At 35.7% G+C, this 27,635-nt stretch overlaps 1 protein-coding gene across 2 annotated transcripts in view; it reads left to right on the forward strand.

Moving 5' to 3' along the window:
• Positions 1–27,635, forward strand: part of LOC127944665 (zinc finger protein 512B) — a 62,184-nt gene that overhangs the window by 16,716 nt on the left and 17,833 nt on the right. For both annotated transcript variants that reach the window (XM_052540776.1, XM_052540775.1), the window contains exons 3-10: positions 15,705–15,784; positions 16,023–16,151; positions 16,954–17,162; positions 17,401–17,612; positions 19,953–20,024; positions 22,164–22,298; positions 23,688–23,815; positions 25,898–25,987. In XM_052540776.1, coding sequence (XP_052396736.1) covers positions 15,705–15,784; positions 16,023–16,151; positions 16,954–17,162; positions 17,401–17,612; positions 19,953–20,024; positions 22,164–22,298; positions 23,688–23,815; positions 25,898–25,987 — 1,055 coding nt within the window. The remainder of the gene's footprint in view (positions 1–15,704; positions 15,785–16,022; positions 16,152–16,953; positions 17,163–17,400; positions 17,613–19,952; positions 20,025–22,163; positions 22,299–23,687; positions 23,816–25,897; positions 25,988–27,635) is intronic.

The raw sequence follows: 27,635 nt of genomic DNA on the forward strand, positions 1-27,635 counted from the left end.
GATGCTTTTGAACCCATCATTCTCCAGGAATTGAAGGAGGTGATTGACAATCTTAAGCCCTCATTCTTTTCTAGCGATATCATTCACCCCAAATTTTTTAAATTAATTATTGATTCGATTGGGCCAGGTCTGCTGTCTCTTATTAATAAGTGTCTCCAAACTGGCTCCGTTCCTGCCGACTTTAAAGTTGCTACAGTCACTCCTCTTCTCAAGAAGCCTTCACTGGACCACACTGTTCTAAAAAAAATTCGTCCAATTTCTGTTTTGCCTTTTATTTCAAAAGTTTTAGAGAAAATTGTGCTGAATCAGCTTCAACACTTTTTGACCAGTAATTCTATTTATGAGGTCTTTCAATCTGGTTTTAAGTCTGCTCACAGCACTGAGTCTGCCCTTTTGAGGGTGTTAAATGATATTTACCTCTCCACTGATTCCGGGGACTCTGTGGTTCTTATTCTTTTAGATTTATCAGCTGCTTTTGATACCATAGACCACTCCGTACTATTATCTAGATTAGAGTCTTGGGTAGGTCTAAAAGCAAATGCTCTGAAATGGTTTTAGTCATACCTATCTGACAGAAAGTTTTTAGTGAAACTGGGAATTTTTTTCTCTTCCCCTGCTCCTCTGACCTGTGGCGTTCCACAAGGCTCTATTTTAGCTCCCTCTCTATTCTCTCTGTACATGCTGCTTCTGGGTTCTATCCTAAGAAAACATGGTGTGTCTTTTCATTTCTACGCAGATGACACTCAAATTAATCTTCCAGTTAAGAAAATCAACTCCACTGCGATCACTTCTCTTCTCCAATGTTTAGAGGAGGTGAAATTATGGCTTGCCCAAAATTTCCTCTTCTTAAACGAGGACAAGACCGAGGTAATTGTTTTCGGTCCTAATGAGAACTCTCAGTGTATAAGCCCTGAGCTAGAAAGTTTATCCGTTTTTAGATCCTCACGGGTGAAGAACCTAGGTATTACTATTGACCAACACTTAAAATATTGATATAGACATATCTCTTCTGTTATTGTATCCAGTTTCTATCAGCTTCGTTTACTGTCTAAAATTAAAAACTTTCTCACTCCAAAAACTCTAGAAATGGCTGTTCATGCATTTGTTACATCGAGTCTAGATTACTGCAATTCTTTATATTGCGGTATATCTAAATCTCAAATTGCACGACTTCAGCTTGTCCAAAATGCTGCAGCCAGACTTCTTTTAAACTGTCGTAAACATGAACACATAACCCCAATTCTCAGATCCCTTCACTGGTTACCAATTTCTCATAGAATAGACTTTAAAATTCTCCTCTTCGTTTATAAATCCCTTCATAACAAAGCTCCTGTCTATTTATCTGAACTACTTCAACCTTATACTCCATCAAGAAACCTACGTTCCTTTGACCAGGCTCTGTTGGTGGTCCCTCGCGTTAGGCTAAAGCGTAGAGGGGAGCGTGCATTTGCAGTGGCTGGACCACGACTCTGGAATACCCTGCCTTTAGAGATCAGACTGGCCCCTTCCTTGTCTATTTTTAAATCCTTGCTAAAAACTTTTTTATTTTCCTTAGTGTACTGACTACTGTGTTATGCTACATTTTGAAATGGGTGGTTTTAAATTTTTGTCTGGTCTATTTTTTTTTATGTATGTGTAATATTCTTGCTCTTATGTAAAGCACTTTGGTCAGCCAGGAGGCTGTTGTAAATGCGGTATACAGATAAATTGAACTTGAACTTGAACTAATTTAATTCTAAGAACTGTAATGCATAAAAGAGCAATACAAAATCAATTTTCATGTGATATCTATCATTGGTAACTCCTAAAATGTATGATCAGGTTTATGTATATTTTATTTTGTTGTAACATCTGAAAGAGCATGCTTGAAACAAATATGCTTAGAAGTTCATAAATCATTATGTAACTGTAAACAATGTCCCTCTGAGAAGTTTTTTGCTGTTTTTCCCATTAGTTTACGTCCACTTTAGACATTTAGACATGAGCTATAAACAGTAGATTTACTGGCTTTCTACAATCATCTCAATTCATACAGCATTGCTTTTTCCTGTGTTTCCACATTATTTATTATATGTAATAAGACACTGTAATCTTTTCCACCACGTGACCGTATATATATTTACTGTATATGTGTGGAGAAATTACTAATGATTCAGAGAGTAATTATTACTGTACATTTACCCAGCTCTTGATGGAAAACAAATTCTGAGAAATGTGAAATGTATTTCTCTGAAAGTAAAAGGGGGTTATGTTTTTATACTGCTCTGACCCATGCTCTCATCTGGAAAAAGCATGAGGAAATGAACAATGAGTGTTGAACAATGAGAGAAAGTGGGAAATGGAGAGGGGGGTCAGTGAGTTCAGCTGTTGATAATAATACTGCACAGACTTGATGGCTTTAGCAGACCCTCTATAGCTTCTGATTTCTGTGTGCACCAACACACATGTGCTCAAACACTGTACTGTATTAGTGTGTGGTTTTTGTTTTTGAGTCTAACTTCTCGTTTGGGATTAAAACAAAGGATTTGGTGTCCTCAGTGATTTTCTGTTCCACAGCGCTGCTCTCTGGAACGGGGTTCTCAGTCACATGAGTTTGGTCCATCACACACTTCAGATTGTTGCTGTGTCTGAACAACTTCAAAGAACTTCAAAACAACACAAGCTTGTTTCTGCAAAGACATGCAACATGTCTTCTATGAACAATCAATATCTGACGTGTTTATGTTTTACGTGACACGAGAAAGGAACATAGACAAAAAAAGCTATGCAAAATCCGATCTGAGAGGTCAAACTGAAACGCATTTCAAGAAATGCAATTTGATTGCATATTAAAATGGGTTTGTAAAAATCATGATATAGATTTTTTCTGTTCAGGCATGCTAAATATGATCAGATTCCAATCAGATATGCACAAAAAAAATTGTCAGGACAGAGGCCCTTCAGGAGCAGGATTGATTTATTTTTACTCAAAATACAGTAAAACAGTTATATTGTGAAATATTATTACAGTTTATAATAACTGTTTTCTATTTTCTTTAATCATTCTTGTATGCCTATTGCTGCTCAAAATCAAAATACAACAAACAGGAAAATACAACACAGAATATTATTTAGCACGTACATGTAGCGCGTCAATTCTGCATGTATGTAAGACTCGCTCGCTCGCTCTCTCTCTCTCACACACTTTGCGCGTTTGAGAGAAAGCGACGGTGGGTCGTGCGCCTTTACACCAGAGCTCACGGTACGTTAAACACAGGTGAACTGCGCGTTCATTGAGAACTGCTTTGTTCTTTATCAACCAAAACTGGTCACTGGGGTGCCGCATTTCTATTCACTTTAGCTGTTTAACCAGAGTGAATGAGATGAGACAGGCACTGCGGTCACGTGTGGTGTTTGTCAACGGTGGATCAATACTTAGAGAAATTAGTATTGGTACCATTCAGATATTTTAGTATCGATATCTATTGAAATATCGATCTTTTTGACAACACTAGTGTGAATCAATTAAAGCAGTTCATTAATATGGAACGGTGATTAAACTGACTTGGATCTACCTCAGCATTAAGCGGTTTTAATACATACCTGACACACCATGGTACTGTATATATATTTCGGCCATCAGCTACTCTGCTCCCTAAGATATCGGTAAAAAACCAATACCGTCGACCACTAATGTTACCTAATCTGAAGTGTTACCTAATCTGATTCTCTGATGAAAGTGAAGTTCAGAAGAAAAGCACGTCCGTATTTTCCGGACTATAAGTCGCACTTTTTTTCATAGTTTGGCTGGTCCTGCGACTTATAGTCAGGTGCGACTTATTTATCAAAATTAATTTGATGAACCGAGAGAAATGAACTAAGAGAGTGAACCAAGAGAAAACATTACTGTCTCCAGCCACGAGAGGGCGCTCTATGCTGCTCAGTGCACCTGTAGTCTAGACTGAAAACATAGAGCGCCCTCTCGCGGCTGTACACGGTAATGTTTTCTCTTGGTTCTAAATAAATGCGACTTATAGTCCAGTGCGACTTATATATGTTTTTTCCCTATCATGACGTATTTTTGGACTGATGCGACTTCTACTCAGGTGCGACAAATACGGTATTTGAAATAGAAATCTTTTGTTATACAGGCCCTTCTCAAAAAATTAGCATATTGTGATAAAAGTTCATTATTTTCCATAATGTAATGATAAAAATTAAACTTTCATATATTTTAGATTCATTGCACACCAACTGAAATATTTCAGGTCTTCTATTGTTATAGTCTTGGATACAGCGATTTTTTATATCGCTGTATCCAAGATATGTTTAGAAAATACTTAATATTTTGGCCAAAAAATTGCTGATGGATTCTGATGAAACAAAACCACTCGAAAAGGTTGCAGAAAATGGGCCAGGAGAACAGAGAACATATCTTGACGAGTCGTGTGTTGAATGTGGATAGTGAAGGAGGTGAAGAACAAAGTGGAGAATAAAGATGGAGAACTGACGAGAAGCTGGAGAACAGTTCCTGTGGGTTTTAAGCGTTGATTCTGGAGTGGAAATACGATGTCTTGGCTGAGTAGCTGTCAGAGAAACATTCACATAGAAGGGTGTTGTCTTCAGTTGTTCAGGTAAATTGATTTTCCTCCATCTTCTTCACAGTTTTGCAGTGCTACTGCCAAGCCACAGTCTGGACAAAGGTGTCAGGACAGCTTTAAGCTAATTGCTAATTAGAGCCACATGCCATACTGAACACAAAAAGCAACACAATTCTGAGGTAAATTATGTTTCTAAACTCAGAAAATTGTTTGTTCAATGAACTTAATTAAATTAATGAAAACTTTCTAATGTGTTTGTAAAGGCTAGGTCGGTGCAACAAGAGTAAAATAAGTGTTTTATAATCATTTATAATTTTGCCTCATCACCTTTCTTAAAAAATTAAATGTGAAGGTTTATAGTTTTATAATACTAGTTTTTATCAAAACGTGTAAAAACTCTGAATTGTAGTATTTACTCTCATAATGCATGCTATTAACTTCAGATCCACTGCCCAGTTAATGAGGTCAATTTAAATAATTAAGGTAACTTTTACATATTCAAGTAGATTGAACATAATGGAATTAATTTGTGACAGAAAAGTAGTGCATTGCATTAGCTCTTTTTTACAAAGTAAATGTAAAAGTATTTATGTACGTAACACAGTTGTCACAATACCAAAATTTCATTTGATAAATCCAGATGAACAATCAATGAAGTGCAGAAAGTGTGTTTAGAGTCTGTTCAAAGAACAGTGTTTGAACTAAATACAGCTGCAGAAATCTAGCCTTTTACAGCATTCCCTGTGATCATATCACTTATGTGTTTAATACATGATAACGGCAACTAGCTCCAGAGATGGCTTTGATTTGTAAATATTGATGCTTTTTATATACCGATTAATTATTGTACACAGAAAGACCCGTGAAAGGAGCCCTAACAATGTGTGTGTGTGTGTGTGTGTGTGTGTATGTGTGAGGAAGTAGTTGTAGGCAAAGCAAAGAGTGGCCAGGTTATTTGAGATCATTATGCAGTTGGCAGCACTCTACTGACTCTACTCTGCCTCCCTCTCTCTCTCTCTCTTTCTCTCTGAGTTTCTCTTCTGTCTCTGTCTCTCTCTCTCCTGCTCCAGTGAGGATGAAATCAAGCAGTGTGCAGCTGCAGCCAAAGACAGCTGGGAGGGTCTCACTCTCTCAAAAATGACAGCATACCCATCTGTGTGTGTGGTGTGTGCGGTCATGAGCATATTTTACCATTTTATAATTATGTACGACGTCTTTGCGCAATAGTTGTTCTTGTATCTTGGGGAATGTGTGTGTGTTAGGCTTTTTTAAGCGGGTGTTGCTGGAGAACATAGAGTGGTTTATTTGAGCAAAACAATTATGTTCTGTTTGTAATAAGCATGCGCTGCAGTTTTGTCGCCTGTCCCTTTAAATACTTGAGCTCTTTAAAGTCGTTAGATTCTCATTGGCTGTAAACGTTTTTATCGTTCATTAGCTGGAAAAAAAAAAACACTCTGAAAGTGATTTGGAACAATGATTAATAATTGGACAAGATGCCAGGGTGTTGTGGGTTGTCTTTACACATTTGCTGTGTAGTAAGTAGGGTGTTCTGGGTGGTTGTTATTTATCTTTCTAACATGTATCTATATATGTCAGGGCTGTCAGCTGATAAAAATTTTAATTGTTTTAATTACATGATGTGGCGATTAATTACTCTAATTAATTAAACACCCCCCAAAAGTAGCTTTTGAAAGAAATATTTTATTTGACTCAACATAAAATGTATTACACCTAAATAGTTTAGGCTAAAATAGCCTAACATAAATTATGGAAGATAAAGATGATAATTATAGAAATTAGTATTTTTGTTCATACAGTGAAATTCACTGTTAAACAAAATCTTCAAAATACCTTACTGAACTTTTATATAAAATCACATCTGCACTCAAGCTATTAAGGACAAAAACAACACTCGTCTGATTTTGCTCTCACTGTTCGTGTGATATTGCTTATCTTATGACATTATTAGAAAAATCTTGTAGAGGGCGATTTTTTTTTTGCCCCAACATCTTAAATTTCTAGGGGTATATAAATGCATATATATATAAATTAGGGCTGTCAATAGATTAAAATTATTTATCTGATTACACCCTTTTTCTGAAAAAGATTGAAGGGTTATTCTCAACAATCTGTATTTTCTGCAAGCATTTTTTCAAGTTAAATGTAGATATATTTACAAAAAAGGACTCCAAAAGGACACCAAAGCACCAAATGATATAAGAAGCCCATATAAGCACATATGAAAGAAAGAAAAATATATATATTATTAGAGCCCGACCGATATTAACTCGAAAAGAGCCGATTTATAAGCCGATATTTTAATTTTGAAAATAAACTGGATATTAGACCCATTTCCTTTAAACTGCACTTACACAACATTCAATAGCAAAATATCTGCCTGTTCTATGTATGTGGGCTGTATAAATCATTTTCCAGAAGGGATTTATGTTTTTAAAAAAAGCCTTAGATTACGGTCTCAATGACTAAGCAATTGCACATCAAAAGTATATATTTTTTAATGATCAAAAAACAGTCTGATTTTAAACATTTAACACTTTTACTTTCTTCCAGTTGAAACTGGTTTTAACAGTCTGTGTGTGTACTGTAAATAAATTATAATACTAAAGTTAAAGTATTTGCAGAAGTAGTCCCACACTTTACTGCTACAGCATTCACCTTTTTCAGGTATCTGTAGGGCAGAAAGAGAGACAGAGAAAGAATAAGCATGTGTATTAATAATATCACCATGTATCATTACTCATGTCATCATTAGAATTAGAATTATAATAAACAGGGATCTCCTACATAGGCAAAAATGAGAAATATATATATAAATACAATATATATCTATATTGTATTTGTCAAGCAATAGGTATGACCTATTACCTACTTATATTTAACCATATTATTACAACATTCTCCTGTTATGTCTGTAAAGCTGCTTTGAAACAATCTGTAAAAAAAAAAAAAAAAAGCGTCAAAACAGTACATCTCCGTGGCTTGGCTGATCGCTTTCTTCTATAGTGGAGTTGCAGGCTCTCTGCAAATGCGGAGCTCCCTCTGGTGGGCAAACTATGCAACACTCATAACTTGAGTGAAGCATGAGACTCTGTTTCTCATGTTTCATGCCGATTTAAATGCAATAAGCTCATATCGGCCGATAATATCGGCCGGCCGATATATCGGTCGGGCTCTAATACTTATATCTGATATTATATTAACTATATGTACTATGTATCTACGACAGTACATGGATCCATTCAGAATAACTATCATTCCAGGGAGTTGGTGAGTCGTTAAAGAGACGACTTCTTCACCTTTGATCTCTTGGGCTCAGGTTGAAGGATTGGCCTCAGTCCCTCTGTGCTGCCCTTGTGGCAGCTTCATATGAGTTCATGGACATGGACAGCCCTCCGCTAGGGTTGTGCGATGTCTACCAAATTGACATGGCTAAAGTGAAACATCACAATTGACAATGAAATGTGGGGATGGGGGTTGTTGTTTTGTTTTATCCCATTTCTTCAGAAATTAAATCTTGGTGGTTGTGACAACCAGAGGTTGTGCAATGGTGTAGCATCTTGGAAAACTCATTGCTTTTTGCTGTGAGTGACGACGCATTGACCGTTCCAAGATGCGTCTGAGGCAGTCAAATTTAAAATCTGTGTATACATAACTATGAGATTACTATGGTGTTCTGGATTGTTACCAGGGCACTAGATAGTTGCTAGTTTATTTTACTTGCCGGTTGGATTCAAATGAGCCCACTTGAAAGTCTTTGAAATGTGGCACTGCAGTCATAAAACTCTGAAACAATTGAGTTCTTTGCACTTCTGCTTCCAGTGTCCCAAAGCAAATACGTTTATTGGTGAATTATTGTTTATTGGTCGACCTATAGAGATTCATCACACCAAACAGATGAACTTATCTACTCACTAGTCCACTTTCACTGCCTCATTATGTTTATAATTCCTATTCTAACTCAAACTTCCCAAGTTTTAGATTATAAATAAAGACTAAAGAGTTGTCTAAACTTTAGTGATGATGTTGAAGTTGTGTAAGTTCATTTATAGCATACTTTTAGGTTTTTACTTCTTGCAATTGTATCTAGTCTTTAAAAATCATAAAGTATGTGTTCATTTGTGAAAATGACCATAATGAATAAATCATGAGAATCATAAACTTGTGCTGGTCACAGAGCTTTTCTTCTGCAGTAATCCAAAAGCAGTGGAAAAACCCATTTGGCTTTTTCTCAAGGGAATCGGAGTAATGCTAACTTACGGGTTGGCCTACAAAAATAAGTCATCACTCTATCCACTCTATTCTCTATCCTCCTTCAATGCAAGTCTAAGGACGGTTTTCATATCTTTTTTTTTTTTTCATTACCTTTCACCAGGTGAAATTTGTAAGTATATTCACTTAGAAAAGTAATATTTCAACAAGCTACACAAATATCATTCATGTCCATAGCACCAAACCGTGCAGGAGGAAGTATTAAGAGTTCTGGATTTTGCGCCTGCCTTAGGAAACACCAGTAATAAAAAAGTTTGCATTGAAATGCGCACATCTTTCCATGTAATGTGTGTGTTACAAACTCACTGGAAGTGGCCTGACATATACTGAGACAAATGGCTCTCATTCCCATAGCAACACAAACATGTCTTTCCCAAGAGCAACATTTTTTAAAATTATGCTCTTTATCTGAAGGACTTGAATATTTGCAGACAGAAATTAAAATTCACACCTCATTTCAGCAGAAAACTCTACTAAAGTAGAGTAAAACACCCATGTCATTCTAATGTGTCTGCGTTTTTATTCCTTATGTCTTAAGTACTGTAGTGTTCACTCACACACACACACACACACACACACACACATATATACACACACTTGATACAATGTCTATTAAGAAGGCAACTTTCTGTGCTTTAGCCTAATTTAGCCCCGAACAGATCTCTGTAAATCTCATTATCATAAATAGTGTGCTTTCAAATCCACCCACAATAGCCTCTAGCCCGAGCGTGGCTCTTCCTTTAAGCTTCCCAAACATTCCTTTAAACAGCATATATTTTTGTTATGGACTTTTTTGGCCCTCCTTCAGCTGAGATCAAAGATTATGTTTAATCCCTTATCCAACAGGACTAAAACCACAAAACCAACAGGGATACCTCCACAAAAAAGCCCCAGGAATGTGTTTGTATTGATGAAGAAAAGATCCCTCCACAAACATGAGCTTTCTGGGTCAAATAATAGTAAGAATCTAATTTACTTAATCTCTTTAAAACACCTTCAGGCTTTTCAGAACCAAACGTAAACAAAAGAAAGAGATGATGACTTCACCAAACAGTTTAACACTTTAACATTATTACCCAGTTTAATTATTTAAGGGTATTAGTGCTTTGATATACTTTATTTTATCACTTATACTTATCATTACTTATTATAATTTTTTCTCCATTCTGTAACCGATGGAGTTTCGCTTCCTTGCCACTGTCGCCTCTGGCTTGCTTAGTTGGTGTCACTTCCATCTACAGCGATATCGTTGACTTGATTGCAAATAAATGCACAAACACTATTTCAACTGAACAGAGATGACATCACTGAATTCAATGATGAACTGCCTTTAACTGTCAATCTGCATTATTGACGCTGTTTTCCTAATGAATGTTGTTCAGTTGCTTTGAGGAAATCGTTTTGTTTAAAGTGTTATATAAATAAAGGTGACGACTTGACTTGACTTATAGTGTTATTATACACAGGGGTGCACATATTTTTTTTTAGCCTGGTTCTCATAAGAGAACCTGGAGATTTGGTTTGGTCCTCACACTGCGTATAGCGTGACCAATTAAATGCAACTATAAAAAATTTATTAATAATAGTTTGTGGCGAGTGGGGCGGGGCCGAGAGGCGTGGGAACGAGGAGTGAGGCCAGGTGTAATGATTGGAGATGAGCTACACCTGCGCCCCACCGCCGGTCTCGAGTCCCACGTAGGAGATGGAAGGATATAAAACTGGAGCGACGAGAGAGGACCAGGCCTGGGCCATTATTTTATGTTTTGGTTTTTATTTGCGTGCACCAGGCGTCCGCGAGGGGCTGGTGTGCTGTTTTGTGTTTATTTTGAATATTAAAATGATGTTTTGATTGTGCGCCGGTTCCCGCCTCCTTCTTCCCGATGTATATGGAGATAATATTATTACATAGTTATAATATTATTACACTTTATTTATTTAATTAAATAATAGTAAATAAACTAAATAATAGTGTGTGATAAAAAGCAGTCTTAAATACAAATGCATTTATTTTATAGTAAATGAACTTAAAAATAAAATGCTAATATTTACTACTACTTTGTTTGTTTGCTTCTTTAAGAAGAATCGCTTTATGTGTTCCCCAATAAGTCGCTTTGGAAAAAAGCATCTGAAAATAAATAAACAAAAGCGTTTTCATCTTATTCAAACTTAAAATCAGCAGGCTTTTATTTTGGCGGGTTGCCGGCAAGTATACGCGCTTCCGGATTTAGCACTGCTGATTAAAGGTTGTCAGTGGATGAATGTCACAGTTTTGTATTGTACTTTGAAAAGGGCATGGCATAGCCTACATTTATGGTTTCAGGTTGAAAATAAAACTTATATAGTACAGTTTGTGATCTAAAATTGTAATTGTGCATTAACAGCTGTCAACCGTGTTGGTACGGAAATGCGCTGTCAGAACATATTTATATTACGCATTTTTTATTTTGGTCGCGCATGCGGACCTGCGGACCACATATGTGAACATCTGATTATACATTTAAGTACTGAGTAATGTTTATTTATTGCATGCACTTATATTTTTAGGGGTTAGGATTATGGTTTGTTTAGTTAGTTGCATGTAATTAATCAGAATTTATTGTTATTTCTATAATTAGTACATGTAACATGTAACAAGGACACTGTAAAATAAATTGTTACCCTTTTTTAAATAAGCTATTACATAACATTGGTTTGAAATTTAAAATGAAATAGTATATATAGTTTATGGTCTATAAGATGTTTTATAAAGAACTCTTTTCTGCTGCATTTATTTAATACAGCAAAAAAAAAAATACAGCAAAATCAGCAATATTGTAAAATATAATTAGAGTTTAAAACGACTGTTTTCAGTTTTAGTATATTTTAAAATGTAATTTATTCCTGTGATCAAAGCTGTATTTTCACATGATCCTTCAGAAATCATTCTAATATGCTGATTTACTGCTCAAGAAACATTCATTATTATTATCAGTGTTGAAAATGGTTGTGCTGCTTAATATTTTTATGTGGAAAACCTTTATACTTTTAATTCTCAAGATTCTTAGAAAGTTTAAAAGAACTGCATTTAGAAACAGAAATCTTTTGTAATAATGTAAATGTCTTTACTGTCACATTTGATAATTTTAATGCAAGATCAGGGACATTTATTAACAGTAGGTCATATTTTATTTCATTTAGTTCTTAATGCAAAAAAGGGTCTGGCCTCGGTCAGCATCCTCAGCCCCTCTGTAGCCATTCTGTTTAATGAGGTCATCGGTGGGAAGAAGAGAAAAACGCAAAGGTAGGCGCTGCTGCAGCTCGGGTGTGAATAAGGGCTGATTGCAGGACCTGGTGACATGTAATTAGCACATTGTCTGGTCTCAGACCCACCCTTCCTCCCCCTCCTCTTCACTTTGCAGCATTCTATCCCCCTCCCACATACTTCTGTGGAGAGTCCCAGGGCTGCTGAGATGGAGGACCTGATTAATTGTGAACGAGAGAAGTGTTCCAGTGAAGGAGTCTGCCCGTCCATACCCAGAGAGAGAGAGTATTTACCAGAAATACAAATACAGAAATACAGAGTGTAATCAGTGTATGAGTGTCAGCTGATGCTAGCTTGACTAACGTGATCTTCCAGATCTATTGCTACACTCCATTTCCTTTTTTGTTTAAGGTGCCTTTCAGATTACTCAAGGTTATCATATATCAGGAGAAATAAATAAAATGACAATCAATAACAGTAAATAAAAATGTCAATGGACCATGAAAAAGAGAAGCAGTAGTTACAAACCTGACAATAAAATTAAAATTAAATAAAAAATGCTAGACCTGAGAACAGGTAGTAATCATGTTGTATAAGCTATTCTGAATAAGTGAGTTTTGAGTTAAATTTTTTTATTTGAGATGATGAGTCTGAATTACAGATTTTAGCTAGGAGAAAATTCCAAAGGCGAGGGGCAGCGCGGCTAAAGGCTCTTTAACATGATGTTTAAACGAGCTGGTGGTGTAAGAAGGAGACCCAAAAAAGAAGACCAGAGAGTTCGAGAAGGGGTGTGAGGCTGTATGAGATCTGAAAGATAAGGTGGAGCAAAGTTATGAAGTTTTATAAACAAGGAGAAGAATTTTAAATTCAGTACAGAATTTGATGGAAAGCCAGTGAAGCTGTTGAAGAGATAGGGTATTGTATTGTATAGCTGGACCTCAGGTTATGATACGAGCAGCTGTATTCTGAATCACCTGGAGTTTATGGAGAAGCTCGTTTGGTAAAGAGGCGAGCAATATTACGAAGATGAAAGTATAAAGACCACTATTGATGTACTGTAGACTTAAAATGGAAGATTTCTGTCTAAGATGACCCCCAAGTTCCTAACCTGGCGGCGGGAAAGAAAAACAAAGGGAACCGTCAATGGATAATAAAAAGCTGAAAGTTCTATAAAGAATAGAGTTAGTGCCTATAACGAGTACTTCAGTCTTACTGCCATTAATTTGAAGAAAATTGGCAGAGACTTTTATTTCATAAAGACAGTAAGACTTACAGGTGGAAGAGTTGAGCCAGGCTTTGTAGATACATAAAATTGTGCATCATCAGCATAACAGTGGAATTTAATACCAAATTTAGAAAAGCTAGTACCAAGTGGGAAAAGATAAATTAGGAACAATAGAGGACCAAGGACAGAACCTTGGGGGACACCACAGCTAACATAAAAATGTTGGGATTGAAAAGTTTTTAGTTGTACAAGCTGTGTATTTGGAAAAATATGAAGTGAAACAGGCGAGAGAAATACCACAGATACCAATAGCGGATAAACAGTTCAACAAAATATTGTGTGAGATGGTATCAAAAGCTGCACTCAAATCAAGCAGAACAGGAATAGAAAAGGACCTACCATCAGCAGCCATTAACAGATCATTAGTTACCCTCACATGGGTGGTTTCCGTGCCATGCTTAGATTGAAATCCTAACTGAAAACACTCAAATTATTATTTCTAAGGTGAGCATGGACCTGTGCTACAACTATTTTTGAGAATTTTGGAAATAAAAGGGAAGATTTGAAATGGGACAGAAGTTATTTAGATTGTTAGGGTATGCATCAGGTTTCTTAAGAATTGGGGTTATAGCAGCTACTTTAAAAGGTGATGGAACAATGTTGGAGCTAAGGGAGGTGTGAATAATATGGTTTATTATAAGAGGAGAAAGAGAATGAAGACAGGCTTTTACCAGATGAGTTGGTATGGGATCAGGTAAACGTAGAAGATTTGTAAATAAGATGGGAAAGTTCTAGTTCAAATGACAAGGTAAAAAAAGGAAGAAGAGTAAGAGGGGAAACATTTGAGACACTGTATAATGAATAACAATATGGGTTAGCTGAGGAGACCAAATGTTTTTTGAAAAAACATTTTTGAGTTGCAATTCAGTCTTCCCGTCATTCCAATTTAAATTCCATTGCAACATCTTGTGGGGTGTAGCTAATTCAATTAAAACAGCTATATATATGATTTAAGATGATTATTAAATTTCAGTATATTCATCACACAAGCCTATTGTATGTCTTCAGAACACATGGAATATGGAGTCTTGACTCATGCACTACTCTATTCCTTTAACTCAAGGAGTGTATCCTCCTAGTGTTAACGTCAAAGACATGCTGATTAATGGTTCATTTACTCTAGTCTGTAAACGGCCTTTATCACTCTCATTTACACACACACACATACACACACTGCCGACAATTTGTCTGAAGCCACTTTGTAAGTGTCCTTGTTATATAGTTGCTTAGCAGCCATAAGCCAGCGGGCCTCTGTGGAGTATTAGTGTGTAATTATCTGCCATTTGCTCAATGTTTTGACCTTGCCAGCATTCGTATAGATTTGCAGCAACCTTCCGTGACCTCCGCTAACCAGAAAACCATCACATGCTATCATTTTTCATTCTTCTGGGACTTGCATGAAATAAGCAATGCCACTACACCACAATGCAGAATTTGTACGCAGAAAGCATCTGCAATTGACTGTGTCTCTAAATGTTCTTTCAGCCCCACTAAAGTCACCACGGGTATGTCTTGAACATATGAGGTGATGTGAGGTGTTAAGGGGAGTTTCTTTGCAAATCATTAATCTAAAATAAGGTTAATGGTTCGTCTTTGATAGAATCAATGTGTATTAAAGAGGTCAGGATGAGATTGGAATTCCACAAAAGCCACCATGAAATCAGAATGGCCCCATTTTTTTCATCAGTGCATATTATTCCAACGAATAACAGGTTTATGATTTTCAAAATGTAAAAAACTCTTTTCAAAACAAAAGTTTTCTTTCCATTATAACCTATGGTTTTTGGACACTTCTGGACACTAAAGTCACAACTCAGAAAACAGGTTCCCTAGCAAAGTAATCACATATTATATATATGAAATATATATATATACTTTTTTTATTTTGTGAAACATCTTGCTTTAAAAGTGCCTGTGCAATATTTCTTTCAAATAAATGTCACCTGCTTTTACCTTTTTGTTGTAAACTGCCAAGACATGTTTATATTTAATTGAGCCTATGTACAGTATATAGGAATTGTATTAGATAACTGTTGTAGATAATGCAGTATTTCAAAAATCTTGCCAAAAGTAATTCAATGATGGGCAATGTTAATGTAATAAAGTCAACAGCAAATAATAATAAATGTGCTAATAATAAATGTTAGAAAAATGGGTATGAATGAAATTATGTTGTGTTTTTTTTATTATTATTTTGCTTTACTACAATTTATTTATCACAATAAAAGTGTACGATATGTAATGGAAAACATCACATTATTAATTATTTACATTATTAACATGGGTTGGAAATGTTCATGTTCATCAGGTTCCTCCTATAATGAGAAATCCGAGGGTAAGAAGAAAGGACGCCCTCGCGTGGAGGTGCAGGAGCTGCGCATTATTCCCGTGAGTAAAGCTTTAAATATCCATTTTGGACCGTGATGAAGGGCTACGCCAGATTGGGATTTTGGGTGATTTTTTATGCCAGTTGTGAAATGAGTAAAGGGACTTTCCAAACTACTTTCAACTGTTGTATTTGGAGAAAGAACATCTCACAGAGGCCTGTGTATAAGTGAATTGATTGTAATAGTTTCTAATAGCTCTTGTGTTTGTTTGTGTGTGTGTGTGTGTTTCTTTGCCCTAGGCACATATGATGGTTCAGTGGAAAGAGGAATTTAAGAGTCGTTCCAGGGTGAAATGTCCATGCTCAGGCTGCTGGTTGGAATTCCCCAGTATTTACGGACTTAAATATCACTATCAGCGATGCCAAGGGGTAAAAACTCCACAGTCTTTCAATACACAATCATGAATGCAACCAACACTCATTTATTAATATGGATGAACAGAACTACGTTAATTTAAAATCAGATAGTCTGTGGGTTATATGAGTCTTGAGCAGCCCTATAAAATTAAGCCTGGTTTAGGATCATGTCTGCCAGATAAATTGAGGTCTAACAGTTGATTTTTTTTTTTTGACAGGAAATGTAAGTTGTTTTTTGTTTTTGGTGTCTATTACAGAGAATTTATTTATAGACAACTTCTGTGCAAAGCACAACAATTTAAAAAGTCTATCCTAAATGATTCCCTTTTACAAATATATTATAAATATATTTTTTATAAATATATTGTTTATAATAAATAAATAATAACTATCACTCAAAAAATTTGCAATTAGTAAGCTTTGTAAAAATGTTTTTAAAGGAATGTCTCTTATGTCCAAGGCTGCATGTATTTGGTTAAAAAAATACAGTAAAAAAATTATATTGTGAAATTTTATTACAATTGAATATAACTTTTTTCTATTTAAATATATTTTAAAATGTAATTATTTTCAGAATTGAATTTCCAGCATCATTACTGCAGTCTTCAGTATCACGTGATCCTTCAGAAATCATTCTAAAATTTTTCTAATTACCATTCCAATTACCACTGAAGAAAAATATAATATGATACGATACGATACGATATAACATAACATAACATAACATAACATAACATAACATAACATAATATAATGTGGAACCTGACCTGGCTTTGTGTGTGTGTGTGTGTGTGTGTGTGTGTGTGGCGTTCAGGCGACCATCGCAGAGAAGCTGAGTCACAGCTGCCCGTACTGTGAGGCTGTGTTTGCCACCAAGGTGCGTCTTCAGAAGCACAAGCTGTGGAACCACCCAGAAAGGGTCCCCATGGAGAACAAGTCCGGGGTCACCTCGGACACCAAATCTGATCCCAATTCCGAACCCAAACAACAGAAAAGCCCTGCGAAGGGAAATGCCAAAAAAAGGTGTGAAAGTTCAGTGTCCTTTCACTGACCGCCTTGTCACTTATTGGAATCTTTTTTAGCATGATGAATTTCTGCGGCAGTTTTGACTTTAGTCACACACAACAAAAATCGCTTCAGGACATGACTTGTTTTCCACACTGCCATCTTTAGATTCCAGATGAAGTCCTCTTGTGTTACTATAGCACCAGTCCTCTGTGGATTGAATTAAATAGCCTGTGTTCCCTGTGCTCCCTCTCAGGCCCATGGAGAACAGCCCTCCATCACCCACCATTTTCAAGGTGAAGAAGACCCAGGAGGTGTCTCGGCCCTCACAGAATGGGGAGTGCGCCCCCCTGAGGCTGGACAGGAGACAGCAGCAGGGGACGTCTGTAGACACTGGGGGCAGTGAGAGCGAGGGGGGCAGTTTACCCCCACCCTTCCCTGAGGAGGACCCTGAGAGAATGAAGCACAGTAAGAATGCTACACACTGAGATTGATGCTGCGCATATCAGCTCTGAAACACGTGGCCATGGTAATACCATAATATTACAATAGTACCATATGTAATACCGTAATGCATTGATATTCTAATCAATCAGTACCATGGTACTACTACAGTACAGTAAGTTTGGCCCGCTGGCCAGGGGCCGGTGTGGGAGACTTTGTGGCCAGTAACATCATGTACAAGCATTTTTATAACATTTGGTTTTCTGTGACATAGGAATGTGAATTCTGCTTGTCAGTTTTAGTTTTTGTTTTTTTTTCCAGCTACATAAAGTGACAGTTATAGACAGGATGACTTGTGATAGCATACTTACAAACAAGTGATAGAAGATCGCCAATGTTTTAGGTCTATGTACGCCATCATTTTCCACCAGGTGCTTACAATTTTACTGTTGCCTTGAATTTTCCTATATAATCTATAATTTATAACTTTTATAATAAATCTTTGTAAAGTTTAAATATTTTTTTGTTCATCAAAATGTATGTTCTTTAAATTTCTTTACAAAAAGTAACTCTACTGTATATACTGTGCACATGTAAAAATGTATAATAAATATTTAAAAATAATAATTAATACATAGCAGAATTATTATGTGATACATTAAAATATATGATTTAGATTTAAAATACATTTACAATTTAATTTCTTTTTTTTATTTCTATTTGTGTTGTTTCCATTGAAAATGTGGGCAAAAACCTGCATCCTATAGTTTTATTTTATCTCTTACAAAACAATTATAATAAAATCATGTTTTTTAATCTTTTGGAATTAAATGATAAATATAAAAATAACACATTTAACATTTAACATGTAAAAATAACATAAATTTTAATTCAGTTAAATAGTTTTATATATATATATATATATATATATATATATATATATATATATATATATATATATATATATATATATATATACATATACATATATACATATATATATACATATATACATATATATATACATATATATATATATATATATATATATATATATATACATATATATATATATATATATATATATATATATATATATATATATATATATACATATATATATATATATATACATATATATATATATATACATATATATATTGTTTTATATATATATATATATATATATATATATATATATATATATATATATATTTGTTTGTGTTGTTGCCAGTTAAAATGTGGGCAAACACGTAATTTAACATACTTTACTGTGTAAAAATGTATAATAAATAATGAATGTTTTTTTTATAATTTATTTCAAATAATTAATTTAAAAATAAAACATTTGCAATTAAATGCTATTTATTTATTCATTTATTTTTATTTTGGTGTTGTTTGCACTGAAAATATAGTCATATAGTCAAAATAAAGTCAGATAATTTGTGGGACAATGTGAGAAATATGAACTGCTGGTCGAATCTCAAATAGTTTGTTTGATTGAATTGAATGTTAGAAAAATAGAATGTTTCACATTTTCACTCTAAGTGATGAAACATTCTGCAAACTATCATGTAAATAATGCATAAACAGAGGTCCATCATCTAGAAAAGTAATTCCACCTCAAAAGGATGAAGTGCACAGTACTCTATACTTTCTGTAATACAATTTCCAAGGTTCGGTCTCAAAATTGCTATAACAGTTCTCATTAAGACGTCCCAGAATGCCCTCATTGATTTTAGTAGGAAATGGTGGCCTGGCTCTTTAAGCAGCAGTGTGTAAGTTCTCTGTGTTAGATCCGTCTGAAGGCTGCTGCTCATTAACTCTCTCTGGTAGCTGGTGGTGGCTGCTGTCTCTGTCTGTGCCTGGCAGAGACGCAGTCTGTCGAGATGTCGGCGTGGCTCATGCTGTGAGTCCACTATTTAATGTCTTTGTTTGTGTACACGATCCCATCGTTTGTTGTTCCACGCCAGATCCAGGGCTGAGGACAGTGTGTGTGTGTGTGTGTGTGTGTCCATGTCTGAAATATCAGGAAAAATGCGCTAGAGCAGCTGTGTTTGTGTGACATAAGCTGACAATCAAAGACCATGCAAACACATATACACATGCAAACAGAGACACGTTACATATCTGCTCTCTACTCCCGTGACTGGTTCATGAAGCTGTGTCAGTTTCTCCACCGGAGGAACCGCAGCAGGTGCTTATTCACCTCCGCTGTGCTGAAGTTTGAGCTTCATTAGAGCTGAAGCTCATGAGAGTTGTTGTTTAGGACTGCATGTTGTCATAGAGCAACCGTGAATGCAGCTCTTTGCCGTGTTATTGAGATGTTTGACCTCTTGATGTTGTTCTTCTCATTTGAGCCAGGGAGGAAGCAGAAAACTCCAAAGAAGTTCACCGGGGAGCAGCCGTCTATTTCAGGAACATTCGGTTTGAAAGGTACCCCAAACACACACGCTCATACACCGTTTTATTAAATGATGGAGACTTATCATGACTTCTGTTGTTCTCAAAGTCTGAATTCATTTTAATTAGTAATGATGATATTCTTCATCAAAAAGGGAATTATTATTGCTAAAGTCTTATTTCGAACCTTTACTTTTTGCATTTTTATGTGAGATGGATTATTATGTTCCTTTTTAAAGCTGTTATAATTTTAATCCAGACAGTGAGTTGGTAAAATCACTCTTCCTATCCTCTCATCTGTTCTTCCAGCCAGTAAACAGCATTTTTTATTAAGGGCCAATATTTGCCCTCTGGATTTAATTTTGAGGGGGATTTATATATTTGTAGCCATAAAAATAAACACAGTGTGCCGTCCATATGTATAAAACTGAATCAGTCAGTCAAGTTGTATGGCACATCAATCAACATCAAATAGAAAAATCTGTAAATATTTCATAACAGCATTGGTAAATGACTAAATAAGTACACATACTGCTGGGACACACAGAGCACAGAAATGCAACCCACTGAGCCTTGAGCTGGAGTTGCACCACAAAGCAGAGTCCTGCATGCAGATGGGTACCTGACGGGTGAACCACTAATATTTGGGAGCGGGTCGAATTTGGTGACAGGCACAGAATTTGAATTTTAAGGGGTGCTCATCAGAAAATGAGGGAACCGCTTTATATTAAATGTGTGCATTTTCAAGTGTTTGTGCAGAGCGTGGAGGCTGGATGGCTGTGTGCTTGTACCGCATGACAGTTAACTTGGAAGCGCCGGGGGGAAAATACTTTTTGGTCAAACAGACAAGAATAATTACATCATTCGAAACTGTTAAGGGTCTACATTTGTTCGTGTACACTCACAATAACAACAAAACGTTGTGCGCTGTAAAATAATGAAACCAAACAGGATACTATTTCTGCTGTCTCGATCCCTGTGAACTTGAGCGCGTCAGAAATGAACCGACGTGCTTCACAGACATGAGAAATATCTCTATAGAAATGCTTTAATAATGAACCAGTTCAAACAGAAAACAAATATTCTCCGATTATGTTATCCGTTTGATACGTGCAGGCTATATTGTGTGTCCACCACATAGCATTATTTGTCAAACTATGTTCAAGCCATGTGAATTCATTGTACCATTTTGGAGAAAAGCAACTCTTCACTGATAAAATGTTTGTGATGGTACAGACGTAGATGGCAAACTTACTCTTTCTCGCTTCGCGTGATTTCTTGATAAATTGTAATATTGAACTTTGTGTGACTGTTGAACTCACACGCAAAAAGATGACAAGAGTTTAGGTTATGAACAGCACGTGACATTATCACACCAATTAGTTTAAAAACAGCCACTGCATTTACCATGCAGCATTTTAATTCGTCAGTCTCTCGGAGTTATAAATCAGCAATTCCTTCATTTTTTCACTTAAAGCAATCAGAAATCCTGGTTGGGTTGCATGTAAATGAGGGGCCCTAGACCCCCTAGGTCCTCTCGTAGATATGCCACTGGTATCCACAATTTGTTCCAAATAGATTGTTCACATGATATATGCAATAGTTTTATATTTTTTATACAAGGATTCTTTTTATTATTATTTTTGAAATGTTGGATTGTGTTTCTACATGAGAAAATAAATGGGTTCTGTCTACCTCATGTAGAAGATTTAACGTGGGTGCGTTTCTGGTCATGGTCATTTTATTACAAACAGTTTGGGTCAGATACACTAATTAAATTGGTGTTGCTTTTGAATAACGAATCGGGTGTCTTGTTAATAACTGCAGTTATGGGTCAGTTGCAGGTTTATCAAACAGGACCCTGCACAAGGCCCACGGGGCCCAGAGGTCAAGCTGCACCACAACACCCACTAAGCCCAGAGGTGGAGCTGCGTCTTGGGGCCCACTAAGCCCAGAAGCGCAGCTGCACCAAATGTCCCAATGGGACGGAACTATTACAAACTAAATGTTTACATCAGACCTTGCTTCATGCTTTATGACATGCCTTAAAGATAGTCTCATTTCTTCATTTCTCTTTTGTTTGTTGTTGTTGTTGTTTCTTGTCATACTTTTATTTTTGTGACTTGTGAGGTCTCTGCTTTCCCTGAATGTAAGTTGTTATGTGTTGTACAGGAATGAATAAGGTGGAGGAGAAGTTGAAAGCAGGTCGGATGAAGAGGGCGGAAGGGGCTCTGTTCACTGAGGAGTCCCAGAAGAAGCAGTCAGGTCAAGCTCCCTCCAGAAAAGAAACCGCTGCTATCATTTCAGGTCTCTCTCTCTCCGCTCTGCCTGCATGTGTGCATGATAAAGCAGTGCAAAATAGATCAAATAAAGCAAAATGGTACAAAATAGTATAATAAAAGTACAAGTCAATTAAATAGTACTATTATGAAATAAAGTTAAAACCCCCCAAAATTTATGTAATGCATATGATATTCAACCTAATGGCACTCTAGTAATGTTAAAGTAAAAAATATGTAAATTAATTAAAATTGTCAGTTAATTAAATTGTAAAATTACAAAATATGCTTTTCTTTCTATTTTCCCGCCCTAACTTTCTATTGATCAGAAAATCCTGATATTTTATTATTTTTTTTATCATGGTTTCCACAAAAATATTAAGCAGCAAAAAACTGTTTTCAGCATTGATAATAACAGGATCATGCGACTCTGATGACTGGAGTAATGATGCTGAAAATTATAGAATAAACAATAAATAGCATTTTAAAATACATTCATGAAAACAGTAGTAACAATATAACGATTTGTATTATTCATTTGAAAGTGAAAAGTTTTTTTTATAGAATAAGTGTAGTTATGTGAGCATAAGAGACGTCTTTAAAAAACATTAAAGGGGTTATAAGATGCTTTTTTAAAAGATCATTATTTTGTGTATTTGGTATAACAGAATATGTTGACATGCTTTAATGTTAAAAAAACTAATTATTTTTCAAATACTGTGCATTATTGTAGGTCCTTTATGTCCTGTCTCTCCTAAAATCGAAAATCGAACACCGCAAGCACTCGTATGAAATGTAACACCCCTTTTTCATAATCGCGAGCTTCATCTTTCAAAATAAATGTTAAGACAGTTAATAAATGTCCTTAGTTTAACCATCAGTACAAGCCTGAAAGAGGAACAGAGTCGTGTGTCCATAAAATGCGTTGCTGTTCTGTTGAAAGTAATCTTAAAGATGTCTAAACGCATCTACTTTCAGAAGAACAAATAAAGTGCTTTTGCTTTCTCCTAGATACACACATAGCATCTCCCTGACATGACTGCTTCAACATTAACTGCGGTTACTGAAACCACGCCTTCTTTTTTGCGTGAACATTTGTGCGACATTACGCAAATATTTCCACATAGTGATGTAGACATGTGGGGGCGTGTTTAAACGAGGTGTTTTAGGGGTGTGTGGCTGAGTCTTAACTTTGATGAAGAATATCTCTCTGTATTTGAAACTTTAGTCTTTGCAACTTTACAGATCTTCTTCATGCACCAAGAGCTTGTAACACTCCAAAGAGAAAGGAAAAATTGAAATCGCATCATATGACCCCTTTAAAAAACCTTGTCGACCCCAAACTTTTAAACATTGGTGTAACTTCCTTTAATGTAATTTTCATTCAATGTGTATTGTCTTAATCTTTCTGTCTCAGTTCCCCCTGCTGAAGCCCAGTGGCAGAACACTATCTCTGAGAGAGGGGAAGTGGTCTGTCCCACCTGCTCTGTTGTCACTCGCAAGACTGTCCATGGACTCAAGAAGCACATGGAGATCTGTCAGAAGGTCAGAGGTCAACCTGAAATGCACTATTGTCATTATCACAGCACTAGCGTAGTCTTAGAGTAACACGTTATTTTATAAATTACTCTCAGCATTCTCAATGGACAGATTTGTGAAGATAAGGTTGAAGATAAGGTTGTTTTGGGCATACCAATAACAAGCCCAGCCAATGGAGTTTACATTGAGATCTGTTTGTTTATCAGTTAGCAAGCAAGCAAAGTGTTCAGGAAACCTATTTGAAAACAGTCATTATTTTGTAGGTGCCACAGAATTACTTACTTTATTCTTTAATCAAACACATCGGTCCCTGTTTGAGAAACTTGTTTACCTTTCTTAGGATGTTGACCGCAATTCCCTCATTCTAAGGTCTTGTAGGATAACCCAATCGTCCCATTAGGACTCTTCTTACAACCTCGCTCCTCCAAAGAAGACAACATCTGTCTCAGTTTTCTAAACACATCAAACGTAAAGTGGCAGATGTGCTCAAGCTCTTCCATATGAAGAAGGACAAGGCCTTTTTTATGAAACTCAAGCAGAAAGAATTTCTGACTGTAAATCATATGTAAAAACATTCATACATAAATTGTCGTACCGAGTTCATTGGGGGTTGGTTTATGTAAGAACGGATTTATGAGTGATCTTCACAGAAATTTGTTCTGCTTGCATTTTGTGAATGAGGCCCAAAGAATGACAGAATGAAAGCGAGGGAATCAAACTCTCTCTCTGTTATTTATACAGCCAAATGGCAGTGAAAGCGGAGAGGAGAATGTTTCAGGCGTGCAATTAGACACCTCTCTCTTAGGACCTGGTGCATGGGGCCAGAGGGAGCCATTAAGGCCACTTTATTGATTGGGCGTCTGTGAGTGGCCCTGCTTTGTGTGCATTTGGAGTTGAGTATTATACTGCCAGCCAAGTGTATAGCATAACTCTATAAAAATGATGACATGTCTATTAAAGGGGAAATCGATCAGCTGCATTATGGTGGGGTCACAAGTAGTTGTAGATTCCTAGGCCTCTTCCTCAGCCCTGTGGGAAATCAATGATGGCTGTGATGGCCATTAAGAGAGAAGACATTTTATGGCAAAGGAAATTCATTAAAATTATAATTATTGACCTTATTTTCTCATTTGTGTTTTTGTTAATGTCAATGCAGAAATAAATCATTTATATTCTGCAAGGATGCATTAAATTGATCAAGTGCCAGTAATAACATTTATAATTTTACAAAAGAAGCAGCATAACTCTTTTCAACATTGATAATAATAAGAAAGGTTTCTTGAGCTGCATATCATCATATAAGAATGATTTTTGAAAGATCATGTCATCACAGGAATAAGTCACATTTTAAAATGTATTCAAATAGAAAACTATTATTTTAAATTGTAAAAAAAATATCAGTTTCTGTATTTAATAAATGCAGATTTGTGAGCTTAAGATACTTTCTTTTTTTTTTTTTTCAAAAACTCAAAAAAGATAATTGTGGACAGAAATTGTCCTCTGATTTTTGCCCCAAAGTGTTCATGGAACAAAAGCTAATTTTTACTTGGCATTGTACAATTTTCACATACCTAGAAAGTGAATCCTGCATCATATATTCACTCGCTTCAGTGTCAATAATTGTCGTCAAATGAATTTTGTCTCTGCCAATAGGTCGATAGGACTGCATGTTTCACGTCTGCCTGAAAACCCAGATCTTGTATCTTATTGATCACTCAAGCTTCAGACCATTCTTTGGGCATCATAGACGATCAGCAAGTTAATTTTCACAAAATAAAGAAAAAAAAAAGGTTTCTTTGTTGCTGAATGAAGACAGTTGCTTTGTGGTAAAATTTTGTGAATAGGCCTTGAATTTGTTCAAATCATTTACATTCACCCTATTGTAAGCTCTCACAGTTGTTATGTGGAGCTGGTAGGGAGTGTTTGTATGCTTTCAGTGGAATAATCCTACAAATGCTTTATTTGTACATTATTAGGAAACCGTTTACATCATTGTAACTGGTATATCGAATATAAAATGTCACATTTATAAGCATGTTTTCATGATATTTGAGGTGGATCTCATAAAGTCTGGTCTTTTTCTTGTAGCTGCGGGACGCTCTCAAATGTCAGCAGTGTCAGAAACAGTTCCGATCAAAAGCTGGACTCAATTACCACAGCATGGCTGACCACATTAAGGTGAGCGGCGGTGCCAGGACACATTTACTTATTTTTTTAAAAATACAAATTAACTGCAGATCTATAGCAGGGCTTATCTCATAGATGTCAAAAATGATGAAAATATGAATTGAAATACAATGTATAAATCATTTAAACAATTAAAATTGCATAACCTTTAAGACCAGCTTTTCTGAATATAAATGAAAAGTTCAGACTCTTAAAAAGTGTTGTTCTTTCTCTTCAATCTGAGCCATTACACTTTAGCATAAAGAGTACTAATTATTGTGGAAAAAAATATATTTTAAAGGAACGTGTGGACCAAATGTTATGTTTTAATAAACCTTATTGCATTTTATTTACAATTCAATTAAAATGTACATTATTTAAATTTATATTAAATGCAATGCTCTCTTTTTAAGTACGTCTTCACATGTAATTTCATATTAAATTGTGTACTTGTCTTTGAAATATGGTTAAAGTGTACTGCCAAATTTTCTGACAAGCATTTGTGCTAAACTAAAGTAAACTTTTATGTAATGTATTTCTAAACTTGTGTCATTTATTAAAATATTTCGGTAATTGCATGTTGAAATTGTAGTTTGTTTGTTTTTAATGAAAAAACACACTACAGTAAAAATTGTGCTTTAGTATTTTAGTCAAAACATCAAAACTCACTTAAGTGGCCTTTTATTTAATTAAAATGATGTTACCAGCCAGTACATATTTTAAAATATACTTTTAAGTTGTGTGGGAGAACATTTAATCAAATTAAGATCACTTCATCTTACCAGGGGACTCCACAGGAGAAAAAAGGCACCTGGTTGAAAAACAAAACTGTAACTATAGCACTTTAATATCATTAATAAACTAGTGGAGTTGTATGTGTACAGTATATGCAGCAGAAGAGTGTTTAATGTTACATACAGTGTCCTCTTCTGGGACCAGCAGCTGCCCTGCATCCACATCGGCCTCTAATCTCTATTATATCTGACACCATCTCTATACTCCAGCATCACTTTAAGACCTAAAGCATCCATTAGGTTCTAACCATTAACTGCACATATGGGAAAAGGTCTAGCTCGTGTCTAGTAATGCCTTTTAAAACAGTCTATTTCAACTGTAATGATTGTCTATTGTTCACCCAGCCTTATTTCTGTACAGAAATAATTTCCTCAATATTCCTAAACTATTAACATTTTTCCGTCCAGTAATCTTCTCCACGGTAAATCATGGTAATCTGCATTAGGAGTAAGGTTCATCAGTTTTTTTTTTCCAGTCCAATTCAGCCAATGTCTAAATAGGAATGGCACATCCCATAATGATGATGGTGTCCCTTGTGACCCTTTTGAGGTTTAGTGTAAAAACATGAGAGAGAAATGGTGGTTAAAGAGGGCCATGAGGATGTAAGCTCCATCTGCCAGGCTCAAGCATTAGCTGCAAACAATATTTCCAATGAAATGTGTTAAATTATGCACAACCAAATGTCTCAGAAACAGTATAAAACATTAATGAAGATGTGCATTTAGGTTTGTGATTTGGTATTTGAGCCAGGTGCTGAGTGTCACTGAGCCAAACATTTGAGAATCAGCATAAGGTCTGGGCCACATTGCAGCTTAATCTTGCCAAGATCCGCCCACTTTGTCAGGAAGAGAATGACAAGTGTATA

This window comes from Carassius gibelio, chromosome A23, assembly GCF_023724105.1.
Source record: "Carassius gibelio isolate Cgi1373 ecotype wild population from Czech Republic chromosome A23, carGib1.2-hapl.c, whole genome shotgun sequence".
Taxonomy (NCBI): Eukaryota; Metazoa; Chordata; class Actinopteri; order Cypriniformes; family Cyprinidae; genus Carassius; species Carassius gibelio.